The sequence below is a fragment of the Onychostruthus taczanowskii genome, unplaced genomic scaffold, assembly GCF_017590055.1.
Source record: "Onychostruthus taczanowskii isolate IOZ18803 unplaced genomic scaffold, ASM1759005v1 scaffold6, whole genome shotgun sequence".
Taxonomy (NCBI): Eukaryota; Metazoa; Chordata; class Aves; order Passeriformes; family Passeridae; genus Onychostruthus; species Onychostruthus taczanowskii.
Genome location: NW_024503679.1, coordinates 15,369,434 through 15,395,495, shown reverse-complemented (window position 1 = coordinate 15,395,495; position 26,062 = coordinate 15,369,434). Strand labels below are relative to the sequence as shown.

The following is a 26,062-nucleotide window of genomic DNA, read 5'->3' as shown; positions in this document are numbered from 1 at the left end:
ATCAATTGAGCTTTTTCACAGCCATTGAAAATACAAATAAAAATATCATTTAAAAATACCCAAGCAATACAGAGAATAGTTCACACAGAAGAATCCAAGTGATACGTATTCAAAAGAGAAGAGTTTTCCTATGTTGGAGCCAGCTATGACTGAAGCTGGAAATACCACCCAACAAGCAGTACTTTCAGATGTTTAATTATAAAAATGAGAAGGAGAGGGAGGGAGGGAGGGGGGGAGGGAGGGAGGGAAGGAAGGGTGGATGGAGATATCAGCTTAAAGAGAATTAATTTCAGGTCTTTGGCTCAGCAAACGTGCAGTTACCTGCCAATTTAAAGATCAGTGGCTAGTTCCAAAATATGGTGTCAGAGCAGGAGACTACCTGGGTGGAAGAGCCTTAAGAAACCTGTGGACATATTTCTGACTGTCCATGCTGAGTACCTGAAGCCCTGAAATACTTATTTTCATGTTTCTTGCCAGCATTCCCATGTTTTAAAGCTGCTTCCCTTCTCACCAGTCCATTCAAGACTGATGGAACTGAAAGTACCCAGAAATTGCTGGATGGGCTGGTCTGTGGGCTCAGTCTGCTCATCTGCAGGATAACTCTTGGGTCAGAAAAAACACAGGATGTTGTTATTTACAGGGTCTTTCTTTCTTCAGAATGTAAAGGTTCCCTTGTCTGCTTCTTGATTTAATGAATTTCCTTACCTTGATTGGTTGGAGTGGACAGGAAGCAACACAAAGCAAGTGAGAGATGGCAAAGATCAAACAACTCCCTTGAACTATTTAGGTTTTAAGGGATTCTTTCTGCACTGTGAAAACTTGACTTTTGAGCAGTGAAACTTGGGATTTTCCCTTTGCATATGGTTAATTAAGCCTTCACGTTTTGGGAAGATTTCTGCAGACTGAGGACAGCTCTGTAGTTAAAGGATGGGCAGTATAATACACAGAGCATATTGTCAGTGGGAAGCTGCTGATTTACACACTGGATGGTTTTTCCAACCAGTGCTGGAGTCTTAGGGGCTCTCACACCTTGGAGAAATCTCTCAGTTAACAGCCCAAGGACTGCTAGCAGATGCTTTGTACCCACAAAGGTGACAGCCACTGTGTTCTGCCCTTCCAGTCCTGTCTCTTCCCCTTTGATTCACTGATCCACTTGTTTTAAGAGTGACCATGGTGGTGGTTTTGAGATTATTTTCCATGTGGGGAGTTCTCAGAGGATCAGAGCGACCAAGGTGGTCAGAAACACTGCAATGTGTTTCTAAATGACTTTGCAGCTTTTGGAATCCACTGTCAAATCTTACCCAAAGCTGTTTCATTATGTACTGTTATTAAATGTACTCTTATTAAATGCACTTTCAGTTTGGAAATGATTGGAAGCCTTGGGGAGGGGGAAATGGGCTCTAATGTTTATGTAGACAACACAAAGTGCTTCCAAGGTATTTTTCCCCCATAAAGTAACAAGAATGCACCAATTTTCATCTTGTAGCCAAGAAAAAAAAAAGTGTTTTATTCTCTTAGAGATATTCCTTTGTAAGAAGCCATTTCCTGACCCAAATGTGATGGGGGCTTTAAGTCTCAAGGCCTGGATTGAGGGAAAAGTTTGCCCTGTGAATGGGAGTAATGGTGCCATTGAAGAGGAGGGTGCAAGGGCCATTCCCAGTTCCTTCCTCACAGGGAATAGGGTGAAGATGAAAGGTAAAAACCAGCAAAGATACTGGGTGTTACATTTGTGGATTCAGTGGGTTCTTTCCATGCCTCTCAAGGGCCTCTCCAGTGGAAGGGTGTCAGTGAGCAAGTAAAGGTGTGAGGAGATGCCATGTCTTGAGCCCCAGTCCCAGATGAGGGGGGACTCAGCCTTCCCAAGCTTTGCTGGCTCACACTGGTTTCCATTATCTGGGGAACTCCAGTGTAAATACAAAGCATGTGATTGCCAACTCCTCATTCTTTCCCTGCCTCCGTTAGAGTGCTACAGACTCCTCATGTAGCTCTGGGAATAAGTGTGGTTCAACACTCATTATGTTCCCTTTATTCATGTGTGTGCTCACATAGTGCTAATAACAATGCAGCACAATAAAAGATAGCACCAGAGCCTTAAATTAAACACAGCCTTTCCAGTATCTCAGCAGGGTGGCAGGCAGACATTTATTTCCAGCTGCCTTTCAGCAACCCCATTAATAAATCATCCTGATTTTCCTGGAAGGAGAACTGCTGGGACATCCTTCTGTTCTGGGGGCAGAATCACGTTCAATATCCCAAAATTATTTGTTGGACATGGGCGTGAAGTTCAGGCTTGAGAATTGCAACTGCCAGAAACTCCACGATCTTCTTCCTCCCTCTTTTAACTCCCATTTATGCATTTATACAGGTTTTTTCCTGCTGTTCCTGTGCACCAATGTAGGTGCTGTGCCAGTTAATGAGCAGCATTTCCCTGGTGTGTGTTTAGGATGATCACCCTCTCTCAGCATGTCTGTCCCTAATGATTTACCCAGACAAGCTTTGCATCAGCACATGGTGGAATGCTGGCAGTCTTTGATCCCTGAAATACATCTGGACTCAGGCAGTGGCCAGGGTCTTCTGAAACAAGGGGAATGTTGGAATTCTGATCCAAATTGCATTGCTTACATGCAGACAGGCTCAGATAAACAGCCCGAGTTCTCTTAATATTTCCCTGCTTACCCTATTTTTCAAAATGTTTGTTGTTTTGATTGTTCCCTAAGATATCTCTCCAACTTTCCTCTGGCTTCATCATAGGAAGGCAAAGAAGGGAGAGACCCAATAGCCTTATTCAAATAAGTCTTACTAGTGACAGTCCTGCTACTCATTTGCCAAGAAACTGTTTATCTATGCAGGATAAATCTTAAACTCATTTTTAATAGTGCAATCTCTGCTAATGACTTGCATAATGACAAGGCTTATTTCAGTAGAAATTTATGTTTTAAGAGTGGATTGCTGATCAATTTGAGGGTCTTAAATGGACAGAATACAATTTATATAGATTAATGACAGATCTGCAAGAGTGAAATGTTCACCATCATAACCTGTGAATGCTTTGTGAATAAGGAAGATTATGGTGATAATCCTGACAGCTACAGGGAGAATATTGTGACTCTTCCCTTGTGTGGAAGCAGAATTGTAGGTTTTTATTGGGGAAAAAAAAAATGTATATATATAAAATTATGAAAACACCATTTATAATGAAGCTTTAGATGAAACTGTTAGATTTTTATCATTTATTTTTCAATTGAATGTTGATTCTTAATATAGTGCAAGCATGTGGAAAATTTCATAATTACCTAGGCAGTCCTGTGGTAGAAATTGGCCTGATAAGGAACTGATCTGCTTCCACTGAACTACTCTTTCATTTCAGGTATCTTGAGCCATCTCATTAATGAGGTCTTTTTTCAGGTGTTTCAAAAGTTTAATTAAGAGTTCAATGTTTTCTCTCCATTGAGGTTTTCAGTCAGATGTCAATCTTAGTGTTGACCTCATTATTTAGAGATGCTCTAACCTTGCAAACAAAGTAATGGGGGTCTCTGGTTGTTGTCATTAGAAAATTGGCTGTGATGGGATCATTGGCTCAGCTGCCAAAGAGGATCGCTGTGGGATCTGCAGTGGAGATGGGAAAACCTGCAAAGTGGTGAAAGGAGACTTCAACCACACCAAGGGAATGGGTGAGTAACACTCTGGGCTTCTCCTACCTGCTGGAGGAGAGTTGGGATAGCAGGAGCAGCTCTTCTTCTTGGGTAGCACTGGGGTCACCTAGCAAAAACACCTAGTTTGTGTTCCTAAGGAACACAAAACAAACCCCAACTCACTTCAGGTGTGATATCCCATCTGCCTCTTACTCAGTCACCCAGATATCAGCCACTGCCTCTGCCTGAAATTCAGACTGAAGTTGTGTTTCTCATTCTGAGTGCTACTGGTGCTGATGATTTTAAATAGGAGACAAAATCACAGAATCTTTCCCAGTGGGAGGGAAGTTGGATTTCAGCACCATCTTTGAGGTCTCAGAATAATGCATGTTCCATGTTGTAGATGATTCATGTTATAATCAGAATATCTCAGCTAAAGGAAAGAACAGTTCACTCCCCTCTGAATATTTTTACTGATTCTCTGCCAGCAAAAATATCCAGTATAGGATATAGGACTTTGGAATTAAGACTTTTCCCTTTCTTGTTAAACATTATTGTATGTACAGCTTGGTGTTTGAATTAGTCTTTGTTCCAGGGTTTCTGTACTACACTTCTGAGAACCCTGTTATCACACACACCCTAATTAGCCAAAGGGAGGGAAAGCCATGTCCAGAACTTGGAAGCTGCTCCAGGAGGAAGCAATTGTCCAGAAAAAAAATTATTTCCCATTCAGTGAATACAGAACTGGCATTCCTATATGGAGAAATACATTCAGTGTGCTGCTCCAGGGCTGAGTTCCACAAAGCACATGAAAATCCCCTTTAAGCACACACTTCAGTTCAGTTGAATGGCTAAAGCAGCACCAGTGCTTAGTCCAGGTCTGAGCCCTGAAGTCTGAGGCTCTGATTTTGTTCACTGACCTCTTCCTCTGCGCCCTCCTCCTCACCTGTGGGGCCAGCTGGGATCTGTCACCTCCTGTGAGATGCAGGTAGGATTTCCCACCTGCACCACATCTCTCTGGAGCACATCTGTGTGCTTGGCCAACCTGTTGAATGGTTTCCTGCATTAGTGCCTTTGACTCTTTTGTCCCAATTATTTTCCACCCACTTACATCAAGTCTTTTGCATTTGTTGCAAGTGGTGGGAAAAGTTCCTTATTTCCATTGAAAAAACCCCAGCTATTCTCCATTTCTGTAGCAGCTTATACAACTTTCATGGATTTCTTACATGCTGCTGAAGAGTAGCTATCTTTTTTCCAATGAGTCTACAAAACATCTTGTGCAGATAAATACAAAATTTCTGGGTCGCTGCCAGGAGGTTGCACCCGTTTCCAGCTACACAGACTGCTTGAGGTGGTGACTTTACAAGGCTGTAGGAGCAGAGCAGCTTCAGCCTTAACTGGCTGCCAGGATTCTGCAGGAGGTTTTCACCCCCAGTGCCCTGGAACCGAATCAGAAAGAATTCCTGATGACTCGTGGGCAGTGTTCAAGCATTCAGATTCTCTGCTGATCATCTCAGACACACAAACCTGTCAAAGTGTTGCTTTGTCAATGCAATGTTTCCACCTTTAGCCATCTCACTTAATCTAGAAGATAATTGTTATTACCTCACAGCCATTTATTAGATGTTTTGTTTTATTTTTAATTTAATTTGGAAAGTTAATTACATATTATGTCTGCTTCCATCCATTTCTGTTTACATGCTGCTGTTTTGCAGAATCAGGTCCTCAGGTGAGCCCACTGAATTTCATGCAGTAAGCAAAGCTCCAGATCTGGGGTATCACAAGTGAACGTGGTGTTACTCAAGGGAAAAAAAGGCTTTTTATTTTAAATTGACAGTTAGCAAAAATGTGCAAAAATTTTATCGAAGCTGGGGCAAAGAAAGATCCACAATATTCTGGTGATAACAAGTTCAAGGTCTGGGTGTGTAAATGATTGCACAGTTCAGTGGCAAATCCTCGCCACCTGGCTGCATTCCAAGTCAAGGCCAAGACCCCAAGTCCAGTGTGCTGATTTATTATTTCAAAAGAGAATAGACTTCAAACATCAAGACATTGATTGTTTTGGAGTGGGATCTGTTTGGGGAATTGCAGCTGCAGCCTTGAGCCTTGGCTCTGCCCGTGGGACTCCTCTGGTTGCAGGATTGGTCCTTCTGTGTCCTGTGATTGCAAATGATGATGTGGAGCCCTGTGAACTGAACTAAACCCCTGCCAACTCCTTTCTGTTTCTTAGTAACCAATAGTCATTGTAAGAAGGTTTCCACATGTGTGATGGCAAAGGCAAAGGCTGTTCCCAAGTGTTTCTCGTGTAAGATACTTGAATGCTGTTTGCAGTGTCAGTGGGTGTCGGTGAAATCCTTTGGTGTTGGTTCTTTATCTTCATTTTGTCGGATTAGATGGGGAAATTTGGTATCAAAAGCCATGGATAAACTTCAAGTCCTTTTACTGTTTCACTTGCCTTGTCAGAGATATAGTGCAGAACCTTTTAGGGAACCTATCCTGGAAAGGAAGCCAAATTTTCATGCAACAAGCAAAAAGAACCAGATCTATTTCTTTTTTTCCCCAACTTTAATATCACAGAGGTTCTGTCACCCTGGTGGGAAAGATGGTGGAACATTCAGAGTGCCTCAGAGGAGATCCAGCAGTTCAGCTCTTACCACCTGTGATCCAGGGTGATCCAACTGGAAATGGACCCCATTTTTCTGCTGGAGAGGAGGTCAAAAGCCTTAATTTATGATGCTAAACATCACATACACTTGTGTGCAGCTGGCTGTCTTCAGCAGGCCAGCTGAATGCACTGTTTAGACTGAGGTTTCCTTTCGACTGGCAGCATGCCCTGTACCTATTTCTACGAAATAATTTTTCAAAACCAAACAGAGTTGTTCTGAAGTCCACCTCTGTCACTCTGCCACTGTACAGGGGACCTAGAAATGAAGGACAGCTATTGGACTCCTGTCTGTTGGGGAGCTGATTTATCACTGACAACTTCTCCAAGGTTGTGCCTGTGATGCTCAGAGACCTGGGTCTGTCTCTCCTGATTTTTCTCAGCCACATCAAGATTTTCATTTATGATTGTCATTCAAAAAAATTTATGGTTATAATTCAAAAGAATGTTTGGATTGTTTTTAAGTGGCAGAATCTAATACGGTGAGATATGCCAGTTGTTGTAACTATATTTTGGGAAGGGAAAAGTACATATTTGCTAGGATTTTTTCTTTTTAAGAAGTTGGAAAAGTAGGGCTTTTATTGCATATGCTGTTTGTCCAGTACTTACCAAAAGAAATTTAAACAGTAGTATTTTTGTGCTGGCTGGGAGCATCTATAGCCAACACAAAAATATCTTTTTTTGTCAATAGGGTGCACATGTAAATTACAAGAAAATAGAACTCTACCTAATCTTTAACTCAGAGATCCCTTATAGGGGTTTCATCAGAACATGCAAGTTAGAAATCCCAGTTACCAACTCTGCAGAAATAGTAGGAGGCTTTGAAATTTATCCATGGCTCTTCAGAGAAATGATTTTCTTACAAATGAGCTATCCCATGGCTGGAAGTGGACAGATGCCAATGCAGGATTTATTCTCAAGCTAAAAGCAAAGGGCAATCATCACAGCTATTCAGAAAACAGACACATAATTTGCACTCCACTGCAACAAGCAGTAATCAGCAAAAGCTGCAAGGTGGGAAGGAGAGGGACTCTGGGGTGCTCAGCTGGTGCCTGTCCCTGAAATACCATGGAAGCTATGCTGGCCTTGGCTGGCAGGTAGGCAGGACAGCCTGATCTCCTTGGCTTCTACCTTGAGATGTTTGTTCAGAGCACTTTTGGGAGGTTTGATAATGGGCTGGGCACTGTTGACCTTCTCACACCTGATTTTGGTGTGTACAGGGATAAGACAGGAAGGCGCAGTGCCCGGGGATTGGTACTTTCAGCCATGGGATCATTTTTCCTTCACCTCTGAGTCCATCTTTCACTGCAGTGTGAACCAGAAGAGTTTTGCAGTAGATCAATGGCATTCTGAAGTTCACACCAAACTTTCTGTTCTTTCTGGGAGTAATAACAATGGCTAACAATGGATTTTTCTGTGTGGGCTGCTTTCCTCTTGCAAATCTCTCCAGCATTTAAATGAAGATACAGTAGCCACTGTTCACATGTTAATCTCCTTGATGACAAAGCCACCTCTTTGTTCTGGTGTCTCTCCTAATACGAGTTATACCATAAAATTTGTATCTAGGATTTGCTTCAATCACAGTCTTACATTCCTGAGACACTGATGTAATGCAGATTATCCAGAAAGATTGGTGTGTGCCAAAGTAACTGTTCCCAAGGTGGAGTATGCTGCGTACAGCACTAAATTATCAAATAATGAAGTTCTCCTGTTGTATTTTCAAAGCTTCATCTTAACAGGCTAATTTATGGGTGAAATTACTAAAAATACTGCCTGATAGTAGCCAAATCTCATCAGTTCCCCATTTAAAGATGAACTTTAAGCTCAACCTTGCAAACCCTGGCCTTGCAGACAATTATCCTTAGACCTAACAGAGCTTTGAGAGTCCTTGACTGGGGGCCAACTCTGAGACTTTTTGTGGTCATTCTAGCTGACATTTGATAATCTTTCTGGCAATCTGCAGTTACAGTTTGCTTAATAAAATGTGCCTGGAAAACACTGGAGGTGTTTCCTGGTGCAGTTATCTCAAAGATCAGGAATCTGTGACCACAAGCCTCCCACCAGCTCTGCGGACCAGAGTGGAGTGGTGGAGGTGATCCAAATTTGTACCTGTGGCAAATTTGCATGGGTGATATCCAGTCTGTTTGCAGCAGAATTTGACCACTAACTCACCCAACATTGCTGGAGATAATGAATGAGAGTGTCCAGGTGCTCGTGGTGGGACATGCCCAAGGGTTCTGCTTCACCTCTGAGAGGACAGGTCAGATCCAAACCTCTGCGGAGCATTTGGCAGTTCTCTAACAGGAGGGTGAAGGTCAGCAGTCAGGTTTGTGGCACAGTAAGATAACACAGTGTGTTCCTTCTTATTCAGGAGCTGTGAGTGCAACCCCCCAAAGCCATCAATCAGGATTAGAAATTACACAAGGATAAGAAATCTGGTGTGAGACCAAACCAAACAGTCTCCAGAATTAATACTTTATTAATAGCTCACACTTCACTATTTACTGTTGTAAAAAGTAACATAAAAATCACTTTTCCACGTGGAGTTTCTCTCATGGCACAGTGATGAAATGAGTGTATTTAATGGCTTGAGCTGAGCCTCCAGCACAGCTCCAAAGTTTGCTCACCTTAAAGCAGTGTGACACACTCCTGGCTGCTGCTGGGTCAGGGAACAGATCCAGAGTTCACTGCGTTTAGTGACTGCCTTCCACTAAATTCAGAGTAACTTTGTCTCCAACCCCTGCATGATTTAGCTCTGGGCATTTGTATCTGGTTTAAAAACTAAATCAGTAAATAGTCCCCCAGTAGGTACATTAAATTACCTGAAACTTGGGCATGTTCCAAACTGGCTTCCTAACAGGGGTGTTCAGGGTGTATCAGGAGCTGTTTCCCTGTGACAGACTGTCACTGGTCACACTTTTGCTGTGTGTTCATGTCTAGAGTAGCTGTTGGTTGGGTTTATATGCAGCTGCATGGGGTGCAGTGAGGATATTTGATATCTGAACCACTCTGTATTGACTGTGATTTCGTATCTCAGCTGATGAAAAACCAACTCCTGGCAATGTCTAGGATAAAGCCCAACATCTGTTTGCTCTGATTTCATAACAGATTTCCGTATTGCCTTTGTAAAATTGACCCTGGAAGTAATGATTTTTCCTGGTGAAACCCAGGCTGGAACAGCAGCTGGGAGAGCCTCTGCTCTGGCTTCTGTGCACAGACAAGGTCTGAGCTCTGCTGCCCCTGTCTCTGGTTTCCTGCAAGGGATGAGTGACCATTTCTGAGATATCCTGAGTAAGGGAAAAGTGAGGAGGAACAAGTGCAAAGAGAACTGAGCTGAAGGGTCAGATGAAAGTGTCATTCAGATACAACAAATCAGGGAAAGAGGGAGCCTGTGGCCCAATCAGCTGCCTACCTGCACCTGATGAAACCCAAGAGCTCAAGCCTTATTCATGAAATGAATATTCAGGAAATGAATCCACTGTCTGAGACCCCAAATCTGTCTCATTCCATGTCACAATGGAAGGAGAATCACTTAGACCTGAGGTGGAAGAGACTGTCACCATACTCCTTGGAGTCCTCCCTGTATCAGCACAGCAAAAGCAGGGCTGCACTTTTATCCCTAAAATAGCTCCCTAAACACTGCTAAGTGCTAAAGGAATCACTGCTCCCTGTGCCAGCACTTCTCCAGCCCATTGCTCCAGACAGCCCACAATTCCCATAAAGGCATCAGTGACAGAACAGCTTCACAGAGCCCTTTAAAGCAAGAAAAGTGGATGAGGGAACTTACAGGATAAGCTGCTTAACATCTAAAAGAAAAAGGACAGCAATAACCCCAAAAAGGTGCCAAGCGATAACTGCAAAGTAAACTGGGTGGCCAATTAAAAGGAATCAAGTCATGGTTGTGATGAGATTAGTGTCATCTACAGAGGCCTGATTCAAAGTCCATTGAAGCCAGTGGAAAAACTCTGCCTGGCTCTTTGAAATGGGCCCTGGTGTTCCTCTGCTTTATTATTTGAAGGCACCGCTTCCACCCCATGGAGCAAGTCTGTAACTCCACATGTCTCCATAGTGGGGGAAAAGAGGCCACATTTCCTTGTAGCTCCTGCTTATTCCTACTGTATTCTGTGAGTCAAAATTGGTCTTCGAAAAGTTGTTTAGAGGTGGCCAGTGGTCAGTCCTGGAGAAACTTCTAGCTCTGTTATTGCATTAAATCTGGGCTGTGGAATTCTCAGCAGCCCAGTGCAAGGAGGTCATTATATCCTCCAGAATTTTTGTACAGAGCTGAAATGTAAATGAAAACAAGCTTTCCCCAAAATTTGTCCCACTAGTTCCTTGTGTTCAGTTTCAGCATCATTAAAAGGTTTTGTGGAAGTGAGTCCTTTCTGATGCCACAGCCTCGACAGGGAAGACAAAGCAGGAGCATCTTTTGGAAACATCATTTCACATGTCTGTTCTGTGCAGTGTTGCTCCTGACAGTCACATTTCTCAGTGTCCTCATGCATCCCTGCCAGTACTGCAAGAAAACCAGGGTGATTCGAAGGGTGCAGATCTAATTAGAGCTAATTAACAAGGCTGAAGTCACAGCTGAGCAACACACATGCATTTCTGCTGAAATGTTAGTCATGACCACGCCTGTCACAGCAGTGAGAACTGGCTGCCAGCACAGGGATCTCATTTGGAGTGTTTCTCACTCAATCCCCAGCCTGGAGTTGAGTTTTTCTCAGGGAGGTACGGGATGGCTGATCCTGGCTGGCCCTGCCCTGCTTTCATTCACCCCTTTTTTGTTGCTGTAGGTTACATCGAAGCCGCTGTGATCCCTGCTGGTGCCCGGCGGATCAGAGTGGTTGAGGACAAACCTGCTCACAGCTTTCTGGGTAAAAAGACAAAACAAAAAAAATGATTTTATTAAAATTTATCTCTGTTTTCTTTTAAAAATGACCCTTCTCTAAGTGACCTGTCAGGTTTGTTGCTGCCAGGGAGGGGCTGGTGATTTGAATCTTGCTGCAATCTGTGCTTTTATGGCTTGGTTTCATGATGTTTGTGATGTGATAGTATGTGACACTTACAGGCCCTGTGCAACCTGGAAGGACCAGAGAGTACTTTTATATACAGACAGAAGAGTTCCTGAGCAGAACTTGGCAGTGGCTTGCACAGGGCTGCCAGGAGCACACAGCACTTCAGGAGGGAGTGGGGAAGAGAACAGTGTGTTTAGAGAAGGGAATGGCAGAGGTACTGATAGGAAGGCACCCAGCTTAGTCTGAAGCAGAGGCAGGACAGGGCAGCTGATATCCCTCAGTAACCTGCTGCCATTTCCTGCTGCAGCACATTTTCACTGGATGCTGTACCCAAGACCTGATCCTGCACTCTGAGATGGGCTTGGCTGCAGCCTCTAGTCCACTTGCCACTATTTTATCAGGCAAAAAAATTTGTTTAATCCTCTTGTCATTTCTACTTCTGCATTTCTTCAGAGGGGAACAGGCATCCTCTCTTCCTTTTCCTATTTGGAAAAAAAGGTTTAGACATGGCTGAGGGTAAGATTTGCATGTGAGGTTGTCATAGGGCAGAGTCTGTCAATGAATTTGTTGTTCAGTTACTCATTGCATAAGTTAAAGATCAGAATGACATTTGTAAAGTGCAGCCAGTCAGCTACACTGAGAATCTGTCAGTCTGGTCTTCTGCCTCTTCTCTCCAATGTTTGAGGCACTTCCTTCTCTGTCATTACTGTGCAGTGTTTTATCCCCATCTTCTTCTAGGGAGTCCAGGTCACAGAAATGCTAATGCCCTGTTAGCCCTGAATTTACACAGGAAGCCTATGGCAGAGCAGAGGCTTCAAAGAAAATTGCCCAAGAAAAACCCTGACATGATCCCAGAGCTGCATGGCCATGGAATTGCTTCCAGAGAGGAAGGAACTCTGAGAGGATTGCAGAGCTTGTCACTCTGTCATTTCTGGAAGAGGAAAATGAGGTGTTGAAGCTTGCTCATGGCTATGCAGGGAGTCAGAACAAAGCTCAGACCTTGGTCTCTGATTTCCACACCTTTTGCATATAATTCTTCATCTCCAGCCAAAAGGAGATGGTAATATCCAGCTGTGGAATATCAGATGCTGCTGAAAACATTTGCATAGTGGTTGTCTCAGGATTTCAGCTCTAGTGCTATTGATTTTCTTGAGATGTTGCTGCAGTTGGCAATATCAGTGGGAAAGATGCTTTTGTTCTCTTTCACTCCAGATTCAGGGATAAAAAGGAGGGCAAATTATGTCATTCAGCTGCCCTTTGATCAAAACCATTGGCATTTGTGCCACTTCTTGGTAGGAAGGAATATCACGACTGCTCCTATTTCCATAACGCTTTAGCCAGAGGATCCCGCCTACACGTCAGATGTTTGACATAGCAAAGCCTGGTGGAACAATGGGAGCCAGTGTTTCTTTGGGTTTTGCAAGTGCTCTGCCTTCTGGAAACCAGCCTTTTTGTTTGTCTTGGTGGGGTTTGCACAGGGTATTTGGGCTTTGGCAGATAGCAGAGCACTGAGAGTCTTACACGGAGTTAGAGACTGCCCTTCCTTGGGACAACATAACCTTGACTAAAGCAGATGGTTCCTCACTGGGTGGTGAAGATTAGGACTGTGTATTTTTGAGAGCAGGAGCTGGCCCAGTTTGCATCACATAAAGATAGATAAAAATCTGGCTCTTTTAAAGCTTTTAGTGCTTTCAGCTCTTTGGTTCATGGTCAGGAGCCAGGAGAACCTCTCTAAGCTTTCCAGGGTTTTCTCTTTCAAGGAACACTCAATACAAAGAAAAGATACCCAGTGTCTTGCTGAACTGAGATGAATAGCAGCAGGGGGGTTCTGTAGGGCAATAAAGATGAGCAAGAAAAAAATTCCCAATCACTCTTAAATTCAGGTCTGAGTGTGGAAGGAATTTCTATTTCAATAGCACTGACAAAGCTGAGTCCAATCAGGTCCTATTTCTACTCAGAACCAGGTACAACATTTTGGAAAGAAGCCCAGCATAATTTGGAATCATTATTTCATGTGCTGGGAGCAGTGCCTGAAGAATTTCCCTCCACCTACAGGCAACCCACGCTGGCTTCCTTGGCTGGCTGTAACTCTTAAAAAGCACCTTGAACAGGAAATGCCTGGGCAGTTTGTGTCCACGGGCTGGGAAGCAAGCTGGAGGGACCCAAGGTGGAAATAAAGATCTGACTAGATGCCAGGTTTGGAAGTTGATTGGTCAGTTCCTGCCTTCCAGCCAACAAGAAAAACAGAAGTTAACAGGTTGTTGCTGGGGTTCCTATTCCTCCTGCTTTTCTACTGTACAAGTTTGAGTTTAGTTCTGTCACCTCTGGGGCTGGGCACACAGCCAATGATTGTGTGTGACAAAAGCCATTGGAGTTCCCTGTGTGTGAGACATGGAAGGTTTTGTAGCTGCAGCAGTGATCTTGCTGATGGGGTAGTGGAGGCGAACAGCAGTGAAAACACTTTGGCCTAAGTGCTCTGCTCAGTCCCCAGTGCAATTGCTGCAATCCTCATGGAGCACCTTTGGGAACAGGTCTGTTTCCAAACTCTCCATCTCCTCAGCCACTAAGGGAGCAGTGCCTGCAGCAATCAAAATCAAACCCAGAAAAGAGGTTCTCAAAGATGAAACGTTGGTTTTCATCAGCAAATTATCTCCCTTTGATGGTGAGCTGGAACCAAAGCATGACTTAGTCACTCAGCCTCTTAGACAGTTTGGAGCACATGCTGGGCTATCTTTCCTAGTCAGCCATGCTGCTTGGAGATAGTTTTATCTCATCCACAGCTTTGATTTGTCATGTCCACGTCTCCTCAGGGGCAGTGTGGTGGCTGCTTTGATCTGCATGGAAGCCACTAGGTCTTGGCAGAGGAAACCAATCCTGCTTCAGAATTGTGTCTTCAGCTTGCAGGAGGTACTTTGTAAACTGAGGAACAAAGCAGAATGAGAAGTGAGCCACAGGGAGAGACACATTGCTGCAGCATGCAAATGCCAGGACACCATCTTACCCTTGGGCTGTGTGCCAGAGGAAACTTTCCTCAGAAAAAATATTCTCCCACTTCAGTTCCCTTTTACACTGATTTTGGAGCCTCTGATGGGACTCTGAGAGCTGTCAGGAAGGTTGTGTGCAGCAGGACAGATAATCTGCCTTTTTCCAGGATTCCCAGTGTACAGGTCCTCAAAAAGGCACATGCAGATGCAGAGAACATTGTCACCTCCACTCTCCAGATTCCCCCAGAGTTCAGACATCACAAATTATATATATATATATATATATATATATATATATATATCCTAAACACACCCAGGAGGGTCTGCTGGCTATGGAGGCTTGATCCAAAGGGATGACAATAGGAGATTTCCTATTGACTTCCAAAGGCTTTAAACAGCTTCTCTTACCTTCTTGCAACACACTCAGTTAAGTGAGAGCAAAGTTCTTTACTGGAAGAGAATAAAATAGGGATGAGATGCTAGAGGTTAAAAAAACATCTTGTTAAAGGCTTAGCCAAAAGACACAGTTAACCTTGAACTAAGGAAGCCCAGTAACACGTGGGATATTCTGTCTGTCTGCTGTCAGGGCACATTTGATCACAGTGAATGCATCTCCACAAAGGGGCCTGGCACTTTCTGCTGCAGCAGAGTCTGCCAATTTTCTCTTCCCTCAGTGCATCACACCAACATCTGGATAACTCTGCTTCCGTTCTAACACAGAAAACACATCAATCCCTAAATCAGCTTCCACTGATGAGTCAACAGTAATGTGATGCCCTTATGGCTGGAGTTGTCTTTGAGTGTTTGAAGGATATCAGTGATCCTGATGCAATAGTTAGGCTGGAAGAAAGGACATAAACAAAAAGTATCTTTTTGTTGTTTGATTTGACACAAACTCAAAGTATCCTTTCTTCTCAATATTCATCTTCCTTCTGAAGTTGAGCTTTCCTTGTTGACCATAGTGAGGCACAGGATGGGTGTGACCCTACAGCACTTGACCTTATGCATTTGTGTCCAGCACTTGGACTCTGAAAAGAGGGTGGCCAAGTTCACATTTTGCTCACTGACTAGCCCCTGCTTTGTGACTTGACTTCTATTTACAGCTCTGACAGCTGAATGTTAATTTTTTCGATGTTTGGTTACAGAGCACACACAAACACAGTATCAGTTGTATTCTGCATTTGCAAATCTTCATGTGTGTATCGACAATTATTTGATTGGTCTTTTTCTCAGGGAGAGTTTAGGAAAATATGGTCTCAAAATCTGGAAACTGAAAGAAAATTCTGCTTGGAAACTAAATTGCAGAGTTCTCTTGTTGCATTTAGAAGGAAAGTGTAGAGATAAATGATCTATGAATTTTATGTTAATTCTTCAAAATACCTTCATCAGCTGAAGTACAGAATATATCCAAGTTAGAAACATCACAATGGGCCATCTAAAAGTGGGGGAGGTTTTATTCTTTTAAACTCACATCCATTACAAGGTTTCTACATCTTGGGCTTGAGACAAAGGCTCTGTAGTCTGTATTGTAATTACAAATTTTGTTGCATTTCATTCCGTGGTGTTTGATTCATTCCAGCTTTAAAAGATTCCAGTAAGAGATCCATTAACAGCGACTGGAAAATTGAGCTTCCTGGTGAGTTTCAGATCGCAGGCACCACTGTCCGGTACGTGCGAAGGGGGCTGTGGGAGAAAATCTCTGCCAAAGGACCAACTAAAATACCACTGCACTTGATGGTAACTTTATATCCTTTGTTTGTGTTTCTTAAGTGATGCAACAGAAAGGGTTTATGTCCTAGCTGAAAGTTAAATTTTGATTGTTTGCTTCCTCACCACAGTGTTCTTTTGCAGCATTGCGGGGGCTGGAGAAGCCCAGCTCCCCACTCAAAAAGTGATGCTCCATCCTGGGAGAACAGGCAGTGTTCATTCAGCTCATGTCCAGGGCAGAAAATCCCTGTAATGTGTCACAGACAGGTCCATTCTAGAGGATGTAGGTTCCCAAGGACCTGAATTATTTCTTGGACATACCTGATCACACACATAAAAGCTTATTTGCTGAAATGTCCTTTCATCTTATGCCAGAATGTATTCTGTGTTTAAGTAATCTCTTCTCTTACAGAAGAGGTGCAGATCTAGCATGCACAGATGATATATGTGAATTTGAATCTAAGTAATGACTTAATTGCACACAGAAATGTTCTTTGTTTTCTCTGTATTGTTTTTTTCAATTGCATGTAGTTTAAGGTGTTTTTTGACATTTTGTCTTAATGTTCAGCATAGCCCTTCTGTTAACCCAGCTTGGTATTTTATGAGCAGCCATGTGGCTGAACATGAATGAGAAGTCCACAGGGGTGAGGAGAGCAGGACTGTAGTCCCAGACCAGTCACTGGTGGGTGACAGGGTGACCCATGGTCCAGTCCCTTAATGCTGGTGTAACCTTAACATTTGTATTTGTGAGACAGCTATAATAATTCCTGCCTCATGTATTTATTCCTGTTTAAAAGTCTGCAGAAAGCTTTACAGGTTCTGTAGCAAGGTTTGCATAGAAAGTAGGTTAGTTTTTTCATTGTTTCCTGTAACTTTTTTATTCTATTCCATTTTTTTCTGTGCTGTTTCTTCTCCTTGTGACTTTTTGCCATGTTTGTTCTCTGAAGGCTGTCTGTAAGCACTGCTAAAAATCAGCATTCTCTCCCTTTCCTCACCTGATTTTTTTGGCTTGCTGGTGTTCATTGTGCAACACTTCCTGACCCAGTTTGAAAAGCTCCAAAGATGCCTGAACTTTTCACACACACAAAAAGCTGACAGTAATATCCACTTTGTCAGTACCTTCTTGGTGTCAAAATCTGCTGCACAGGAACATGAGGGGTTTTGCCTTTGCTTTCCCAGACAGATGAGTGAGTTTACAGGCTCACAGACCAGTGTAATGCTGGATTCAAAGGGGTTACAGCTGGAGTAGTCAGAGATGCAGGGTTGAGCACACCAGCACCTTCCTGGCCCACCCATGTAGTCCAGGGTGTGCTCACTCAAAGGAGGTGTATTACAGAAGGTGTATGACACCTTCTTCACCATCAGAAACATCAGCTTCTTCTTTACTTTGGCCTTAACACAAGCCTTCCCTCCTGAAACCAGGACTCTGACAAAGTATCTTGTACTGCCAAGGTCTTCCCAAGCTCATGTGAGAAACAGGAGTTGCCCAGGTACCGTTTGGGAAGATGCTGTGCAGGGTTCCTTTGGCAGCTCCTGGAACCTTCCAGGGCATTACTTGGTTGAGTTCCACTGCAGTAAAATCTGGATATTGGCATTTTGTGAACTTCTGCATCAGCAGAGCTTTGGTTTTAAAGAAATGCTCAGTTCCCCTTCGTTAAGGAGTAAGAAGCTAACATAGGAGTGATTTTGAGCTTCTCCATGAGTGTCCTATCCAGATACAGACAGGCCCTTTCAGCAGACATAAGCAGAGGAAATGTTCCTTCTTCACCTTTCTTCATAGAAATGATTAAAAATGAGGAATGTAAAAATTACCAGACCATTAAAAACATGTGGTTTTAAATCACTGCCAGTGGTAAACAAAGCACACTTGAAGTCTTTGCTTCAAATCAGATACAAATCTTTTGCTTGATACAGGGTGGTGGGTTTCATTCTTTCAACACAAGAAAGGCAGGATGGTTACCAGTTCCCTCTAAATAGAAAACTGTTGTTCAAACAGTGGTGGAATACACTGGACTGACAAAGAGCCAGAAGCTTCAGTCAATCCATTGTGACCTGCATTTGAAACCAATTATACACACCCCCCAATTATATATGGCTACGAAATTGCATGAAATTGGTTTCATATGGGCCTTTAGATTCACTAGTCTCGCACCCATATTGAGATAATAAGGATTTCTTTTTAGGAGCTGGTTTTTAATACTTGAGGCATTTCTCCAAGTGCATTGCTGTGCGTGTATTTCTTGGAGAAACTGATGTTTGTGTAAGTAGGTCTATGCTAGTCCTCCTTGTGCAACAGAGAACAACCAAACACTCCCAGAGCAGAAGGGGGCTGACTGATCAGGTCTCTAGAACAGGAGTTTGTATGTTCTGCACTTCAAGAAAGCCAGAGCAGGCCTCAAGCTCTCTGCCTCTACCTGCCTGGTGTTTGAATTGTGTTTAAAAAAACAGCATTCATCTTTGAAATTGTAATGATAGCTGGCTGGTTTCAACGCTGGTATTCAGTCCTGGAAGTGAGGCTCCCTCTGTAGCTGAAGCAAAATCATTTCTTTGTTCCCCACATCCTCTGGAAGAGGCTCATCTGCCCAGGGTTCTGCGCTGTGCAGAGCAGCTCATGGGTGCTGAGTTTGTGGAGCCCCCTCAGTGTTCACAGCACAGGCTGCCAGGACCCCTTCTTTCAGCACATTTGTGTGGTTAAACGAGCTCCTGACAGCTTTAGTGAGATTATTGGTTAAGTAGGAATGATTGTGCAAATCTGAAGGGGAAACAATTATTGTTGGGGGATAATAGCATTTGCAAATTTGTCTTTTTTCAAACGGGCATCTCCTTGCTCCACTTACGAGAGCCTTTATTTGATAAGGCATTGCTCCTGTTTCTGTAGGTGACACAAGCCAGCACAATTCACCTGTCTAATGCTGCTCAAATCATGGGATAATAAGTATAAGTAAGTTTAAAGCCACAGCATGAACATTACAGTAGTACTCCTATGACATTTGTTAATACTGTGGTAACTCAGATTCCATGGACCCTGTTCTCCATGGGATATCTTCCAATCAGTTCTGACTCAAGCCAGGGAAAGTGAGAGCCAAATGAAGTCCAACATGTAAATCAAAACAGGACCAGTACCCTCATCTGCATGTGATGAAAACATAAACATTTTTCTCTGTTCCTTTGTTAACAGTCAGGGAATTCTGGAGTAATAACACCAGAGACATCACAAGTGGTTCCACAGGAAATAGCCATCTGTTGGAAGCAGGTTTCACCTTCCTCTAGCAATATACAGGGATGAAAATATATGTTGCCAGAAGCTGTATGATATGGCTTTTGCTTATCATCCACAGTTTTCTGAGACATAAAACCCTGCTGCTACAGCTTGTCAGCAGGAATAGTAATGCTTGCCTTGAGTGCCACATTCACCAGGAGACAAGGGACTTTTTGTGCAGTAGTTGTTTTTGCTCTGAGAAGCATCACCATGTTCTTTCAGATGTTTATCTCTAGATGCTCTTTAAAATAGCTGGTGTATGAAAAGTGCTGATTTAATGTTTCCTGTTGTCTTTCTCTTTGAATAGCCAGTGTCCTGCTGATCACATACGAGGTTGAAAGTTATACCTTGAGTTCCAGGTTTAGAGATCCCTGTGACTGCTTTAAATATTCACAATTCATAAGCAGTTCTTGCCCTGTTTTACCAGTACCATTGTAGTCTAAGTTTTCTATATAAAGATTTGGTTGCCTTTCACAAGGTATTTATATTTTAGGGATTTTTTCCTGAGCCAGCATTTCCAGCAGTGCTATCTCACAGCCTGTTGGCTCTCCCAGCACAGTGTGTTGCAACAGCCTCTCTTTTCCTGCTGAACCAGGTGCTGTTATTCCACGACCAGAATTATGGAATTCATTATGAATACACCATCCCTGTAAACTATACTTCTGAAAACAGAAGCGAGCCAGAAAAGCAACAGGATTCCTTGTACATCTGGACACACAGCGGATGGGAAGGATGCAGTGTGCAGTGTGGAGGAGGTAGGGACACCAGGAAGCTTGGTGGGAATTCCTGAGTGGTGTTTGCAGCCTCCAGCCACAGGAGAGGTGGAAATTGGCCATGAAAATGGACTGCCATAATGAATTCAATGAAAGCTCGTTCTCACCCGCTCTCCCTGCTCTGATCCCCGTCCCCACGGTTAATTTCCAGCCAGTCTTTTGGCAGGGACACTGCTCTGTCACCGCAGGCTGGAGCTGCACCTGGATTCTGTGTGCAGCCCCCACCACATTCCTGGAGCAGCGTCTCACAGGTGTCCAGGCACGCTCAGGGAAAGGCACTTCCCTCCCCGGGGATGGAGCGGGGCAGGGCTGCTGTGACAGCTCCTGGAGGTCTGCATCAGGTGCTCCCACCCAGGAGCACGTGGCAAAGCTCCCTTCCCAGAGCATCCCTGGATGTGCCCAGACGGATCTGCTGCAGCCCTGGGGGAGCTGGTGCTGTGAAACCAGAGACTGCTTTGTCAGACACTGTCCATTGCATTTGCAGTGCTGGAAGAAGTAGGTTGTTCCCTGAGGAGAACAGATCGTTTCCAAGCGTTCTGGGCAGTCTGTCTTCACCAGCAGACTCAGTTATTTATGATGTGACATGACAGGAGGAAAGAGCTCATCTTCACATTTATAGGCTCAGTGCCCTCAGTGCACTGAAATTGCTGATTTTTTTTTGTAAATAAGACTCACTTTAGAATAGACACTTCTACTCGTGCATTAAAATAATATCTTTTAAGCCATTAAACCCTCACATAAATGAAAAGGAAATTTATTTGTGGCTCTTCTGATTTTTGTTGTAAGCCTGTTACAAATTTGAATCAAATCAGTGTCTTCCAGCATGGCTCCCACCAGTACTAGCTTGATAATTGGTCTTTTATTTTAGTTGTCCAATGCGTTTGCTGCTTATCCAAGCTGCAAAGGGCCTTTCTCCTTTCCATACAGATGTTTGTATATTTTTTATTAACAGAACATTAGTTCTTTTTTCTTTTCAGCTGCAGATGGTGAATAAACTGTATAAACTCAATCTGACGCAGACTCAGGGCTAGAAAACAAACCTGAGAAACCAAAATTAGCAGTAAGGCCAAGTCACACAGAGCAGGAGTAGCACTTTCTTTGTCACATCTGGTCACTGCCATGCTCCCTGTGGCACAGCTTTCCTGATGCCACTCAGTGGAAGGCTGAACCCTGAGGGCCACACTGCATGAAGGAAACTCCTGCTGCACAGTTTATGTGAGAAATTGTGACTCCTCCTGAGATGCCTCCGGCCACAAGGATTTTAAAGCAGTATATCTGGAGGAGCAGGAGATGAGAAATAATTTTTTTTGGTGGCTTTATTTTCTCTTTGTGAAATATGAACAGGCTCAGTTAATGACTCTTGAACCTCAGTCACTCCTTTTCATCCTGACTTCCTGCCCGGGGAGCAGCAGGAGGCAGCTGTCCTGTCATTATCAGTCACATTATCAGGGGGTGGGAGGTCGTGTGACTTCAGCACATCTGCCCGAGGTGATGACAGGGCACAGCTACCTGTGGAGGAGGAACCAGAAATGAAAACAAATTGTTTTAAAGCTCCTTTCCACGTTAAACACTAGAAGGAGAAAGCCCAAGTTGCTGCTCATCTGAAACAGTCAATTGCATGATTATTAGGGAAAGATTTGTAGCTTTTCTGAAAAAAGAAACACTCCAAAACATGCTGGTACAAAGGTCTGGCAGAGTGGAGAATAGGATTTCTTGCAGAGGTGGCAGAGTACATCTGGTAGAGGGAGCAGGGAACTCCAAGCTTTTGAGATTGGTTGATGAGTGGAGGTGGTTTTGTTCAGAGTTCTTTTTGATTTGGCTTCCAGGTGAGAGGAAAACCATCGTGTCCTGCACTCGGATCATTAACAAGACCATGACACTGGTGAATGACAGTGACTGCCAGCGAGTGACCCGCCCCGAGCCCCAGGTCAGGAAATGTAACACACACCCCTGCCAGTCACGGTAAGGAGCTCAAAACACTAAAACCGATATTCTTTTCCTTCAGAAACTGCCCCTTTCCAAAGCCTCCATCTGGTGAACACAGTGCAAATGTCTCAAAGTATTGGGACACATTGTTAGCCACAGAAAGCAGCTGTAATATTCATTTCCTTTTGTTGAGCAGGTCAGATTTTCATTACCTCAGACAAAGCCCATTTAATTTGTGGTCAGTAAGGCCAGATTCTGTGCAGGCTGCTTTCATGCATTGTTTGGGGATGGTTTTCTTTTCCTCTTGGTTGCCTCCTGGGAGACAGAACAGCTTAAAGTTAGACAACAGTACAGTGACTGCCTATCTAACCTTTCTTTTTTTGAATCAGCATAGAATGGGGTCTGATTAACTGTCAAACAGTACTACAAAAACCCTGAAGTCAATAAATTGAATTATGATGAAACACATTTTGGATGTTTTCCTCAGTAAGGGTGCTTTTCTCCTAAGTAATTATTAGAGATCTCTAAAAATAATAAAAATATCTTTTTTTTTTTTTAATTTGACAAGCACTTTTAGCTGAATTAATTTTGATCTGTGTTATATTAAAAAAAGACATTTCTGGCCAAAATGACAAAAGACAGGAAGGTAAATCAATTTGTTCTGTTTGTTTGCTAACAAAAAAGTTCACTCTTGTTCTGCAGTGATGTTTAGAATTGTAGAGTAGTGTAGAAACTCCAATTTTGATAGTAGTTAGAATAACACCAGGATCAGGGGTTTGATCCATGTATGAGCCATTCACTTCAGAGGTGGGCTCAATGATTCTTGTGGGTTCCTTCCAAGAATATTCTGTGATAAAATCAATTTCAGATAAAGCTGAACAATACCTAAAAAAGCGACTTCAAACCAACCTGCTGGCTGTTGCATCTTGGATAATCAGACAAGGCAGGGAAATGCACCTACAAAGCTAATCCTGCTGGCAGAAAGAATGGGGGAAACAACAACCAGCACACTTCCTTCTAATTAGACCTGCACTCTGATTAAAGTGCCCTGGAGCAGGGAAATGCAGTGTCAGGTCATCCATCAATAAGGCTGGTTCAGGTTTCAGTTTCTGTCTGCACTGCCTGTTATTGCTGCTGGACAATATTGCCTGTACAGCTTGCAGTACTGAAAGGTATAATGAGATATTCTGGTGTGTAAGGAGAGCCAAAATCCCAATGGCTTCAAGGAAACAACTGTTTCCTTGAAGAAGGAAGTCCAGTGAGGCTGGCATTTCTGTCATGTCTCTCTCTCAGAAAGAAACAAAAAGCATCTGCTTGTGTTGCTGCCCTGGCATGAAATATTTCTCCTGACCTTTTGGAAAGCTGTCAGCTCACACGAGTGGGCCCAGGCAGGTATAGGAGGGATTCCAGGTGGTGGAGATGAAGAAAAGCAACTTCAAAAGTTCTGCAAGTTGTGGGCAGCTTCTGCCTCTACCAGCTGAGAGCAAGGATGGGAGGTTCTGGCCATGTCACAGCCCTGAGACCCACAGTGTGCTCTGAGGGATCTCCATGCCCCTGAGCCCCTGGGGAAGTCTCTTTGGTGCCCTCCCACCATGGCACCGCTGCCTGTCCAGGGCAGTGACAGTGGGTGAGGTTAAATCACACAAAACCTCCTCAGAAAGGATTACTCTGCTCCTGTATCCAGCCTGTGTTCCTCTGGGGAATTTGGTCCAGCCCTTAATGTTATTCCAAGGTCTCTGTTCTTCTGTGTGGAGCCAGCAGGCAGGTTATGGGCACAGCTTAGCACAGTTCTGCCCAGCTGCAGTCAGCTCTGGCACAGGGACACTCTCGTTGGCCCATTTTTTTCAGAGCAATGACAGCAGATACTGAATGTGCTTAGAACCTGGAAAGGCCACAGAATCCTTGCTGATGATCTGATAGACCACACTCTCTCACTCCCTCCGTGTAGAGTACACTTTCACACTTAACATGCTTCTAACTGGAAACATTTTCAGAAGCACATTCTCTGTGCCTCTGTAGAATTTAAATTTCCACTTGCGTTTGCCCACCCAGACATTAGAAAAGCATGCTTAGCATATTCTCTGACCAAGAACATCTTAAAGAAACCATTCTCTTTCACCATGTCAATGCTTTTTTTATGAGCCCTGAATTTGTTTTAGGGTTTCAAGTAAAATTATTGTAGCATCTTGTTACAATAAGGTCCTTTCCCATTTCCACTCAGACCTAAGCCCTTCACCTGAGTTCAGAAGAAGGAACAATGCTCTCCTTTCTCTAGTAAACCAGCTCTGTTTTGTGCATTCTGAATTGCATTTGCACCTTCACTCAAAATTTAGGAGAATCGCCTTTCAGAGTATTTATCTCTAGAGGAGGGTCTTTTGGCCAGCACAGGACTGGGTCAGAGGACACTCAGTCTCTGTTTCACTTTTGGGTGGGCTGTGTGACTTTAATTCACTATCCCACACTGTCCCTTTGTTTCCTCTCTCAATCCAGGTATAAGCTAGACTGCAAACTCTTCAGGATGGGGTGAGATCATATTGTTTAAGTGGAGGAAGAGGCTGTTGCTGTTGAGATTGTAATAAAAAATTTAAAAAATAGTTACCCACATTTATAAAGTGATCAGGAGAAAAAGGGGTATGTTATTAATAACAGTGTCTTTCTTCCAGCACAATCCCAAAGTGCTTTGTAAATTATATATCCCTTTGAACTTCAGCCACCTCTCAGGAGAGCCAAATAATGTAGGGCAGGGGACAGTACTTTCATGAGGCCAAGGAGAAGATTGGAATTCTCCAACTGCAACCCAGCATCTGAGGAAAACAAAGCAGGATTTAAAACTTGATTGGATACACTGACATGTTTTAAAATTAAACGTCAGAGAAGAGAATTTTCTTAAGCGTTTTGTTGAAACTGGCAAAAATAAAAGAATCTTTCATTCTTTATTATTGTTACTCTTTCACCTTTTAAAAAAATGCCTCTTTTTCTTCCTATTTTATTTTTTATGTTCCTTGACCCTCTTTTTCCATTAAATTCTTTACAGCTTCCTTTCCTGTCCCAACTGCACCCTATTAGCACCTCTTTATTCTAATCCTTTGCCTAGCTCTTTAGATATTTTTTACAAAACCCTGCTGTAACCAGATGGAATCTGGATTCCTGCATGCAGCTCGGATGGGTCGCTTCCAGCACGCCCAGCACCAACCCAAATACAGCGGCAGGGCCGGCGCTGGGGCTGGCACCAGCCTCACAAATCACAGATCCCATCAGCTGTTTTCACTGAAAACACACCTCGGCCAGTGGCCACACACTTCTGCATGCATGGCTGGGGCTGGGGCTGTGAAACTGCTCCCCTCCAACGCAGGAAAAGCACCAAAACCACATGAAATTCCCCAACTGTTGGACTTGTCATGGACTGTGTGCAAACGCTGGTAATTTTTCTCTTCTTTGCTGTAAGAGGTTTTAGGAGAGGTTAAGTCCTTTCAGGGGCCTGCTGAATATTTGGTGTTCTTACATGGATGCTGAACAGCAGCATAAATGCCAGAAATCCCTGGCTGCATCTACAGAAAACCACAGGAGACCCTGAGCACTTATTTTCACTGTTTAGGACTTGAAAATATCTCCTGAGCCCAAGGGTTAGTTTTCTGCTACTACCAGCAGCATATCTTAGACTGCTTTCTATAAGCTGAGCTTTTTCCACAGACTCCTTCCCTCACTAGAAGACTCTCCTTTGACCTTGCTGTTCATGTGGGTCAGAACCTTTTCTTTCCAGCCTAAGTTACCCACTGTCATTTTCCAACCTCTTTTTTTTTTTTTTTTTTTTGCATCAGCTCTGTTAGTTTTCTTACTATTTTCCCTCCCTTCCTTTCAGCCTTGGGCTATTTGCCACAGGACACAACAAACCATTGTATCTCCTCCTTCAATCATTTTTCTGGGCTGAATCCATTACTTTAACTTCTTATTGCTTTTTTCATGGCTGCATCATATTTGTGGCTTACAGTCATTCGAGATGTTTTCCTCCTCATTTATTTCATTGTATGAACCCTACTTTAACACAGAAATGCTTGTTATTGGTCCCTGAGCCCTCAGCCTTGCACTGTGTGCTGTTTATTTCCA

The 26,062-nt window shown here is 43.4% G+C and overlaps 1 protein-coding gene across 1 annotated transcript in view; it reads left to right on the top strand.

Annotated features, from left to right (window-relative positions):
- Nucleotides 1–26,062, top strand: part of ADAMTS17 (ADAM metallopeptidase with thrombospondin type 1 motif 17) — a 154,653-nt gene that overhangs the window by 101,469 nt on the left and 27,122 nt on the right. Inside the window, exons 15-18 of the mRNA XM_041418728.1 lie at nucleotides 3,551–3,671; nucleotides 15,873–16,030; nucleotides 19,855–20,014; nucleotides 21,859–21,994. Coding sequence (XP_041274662.1) covers nucleotides 3,551–3,671; nucleotides 15,873–16,030; nucleotides 19,855–20,014; nucleotides 21,859–21,994 — 575 coding nt within the window. The remainder of the gene's footprint in view (nucleotides 1–3,550; nucleotides 3,672–15,872; nucleotides 16,031–19,854; nucleotides 20,015–21,858; nucleotides 21,995–26,062) is intronic.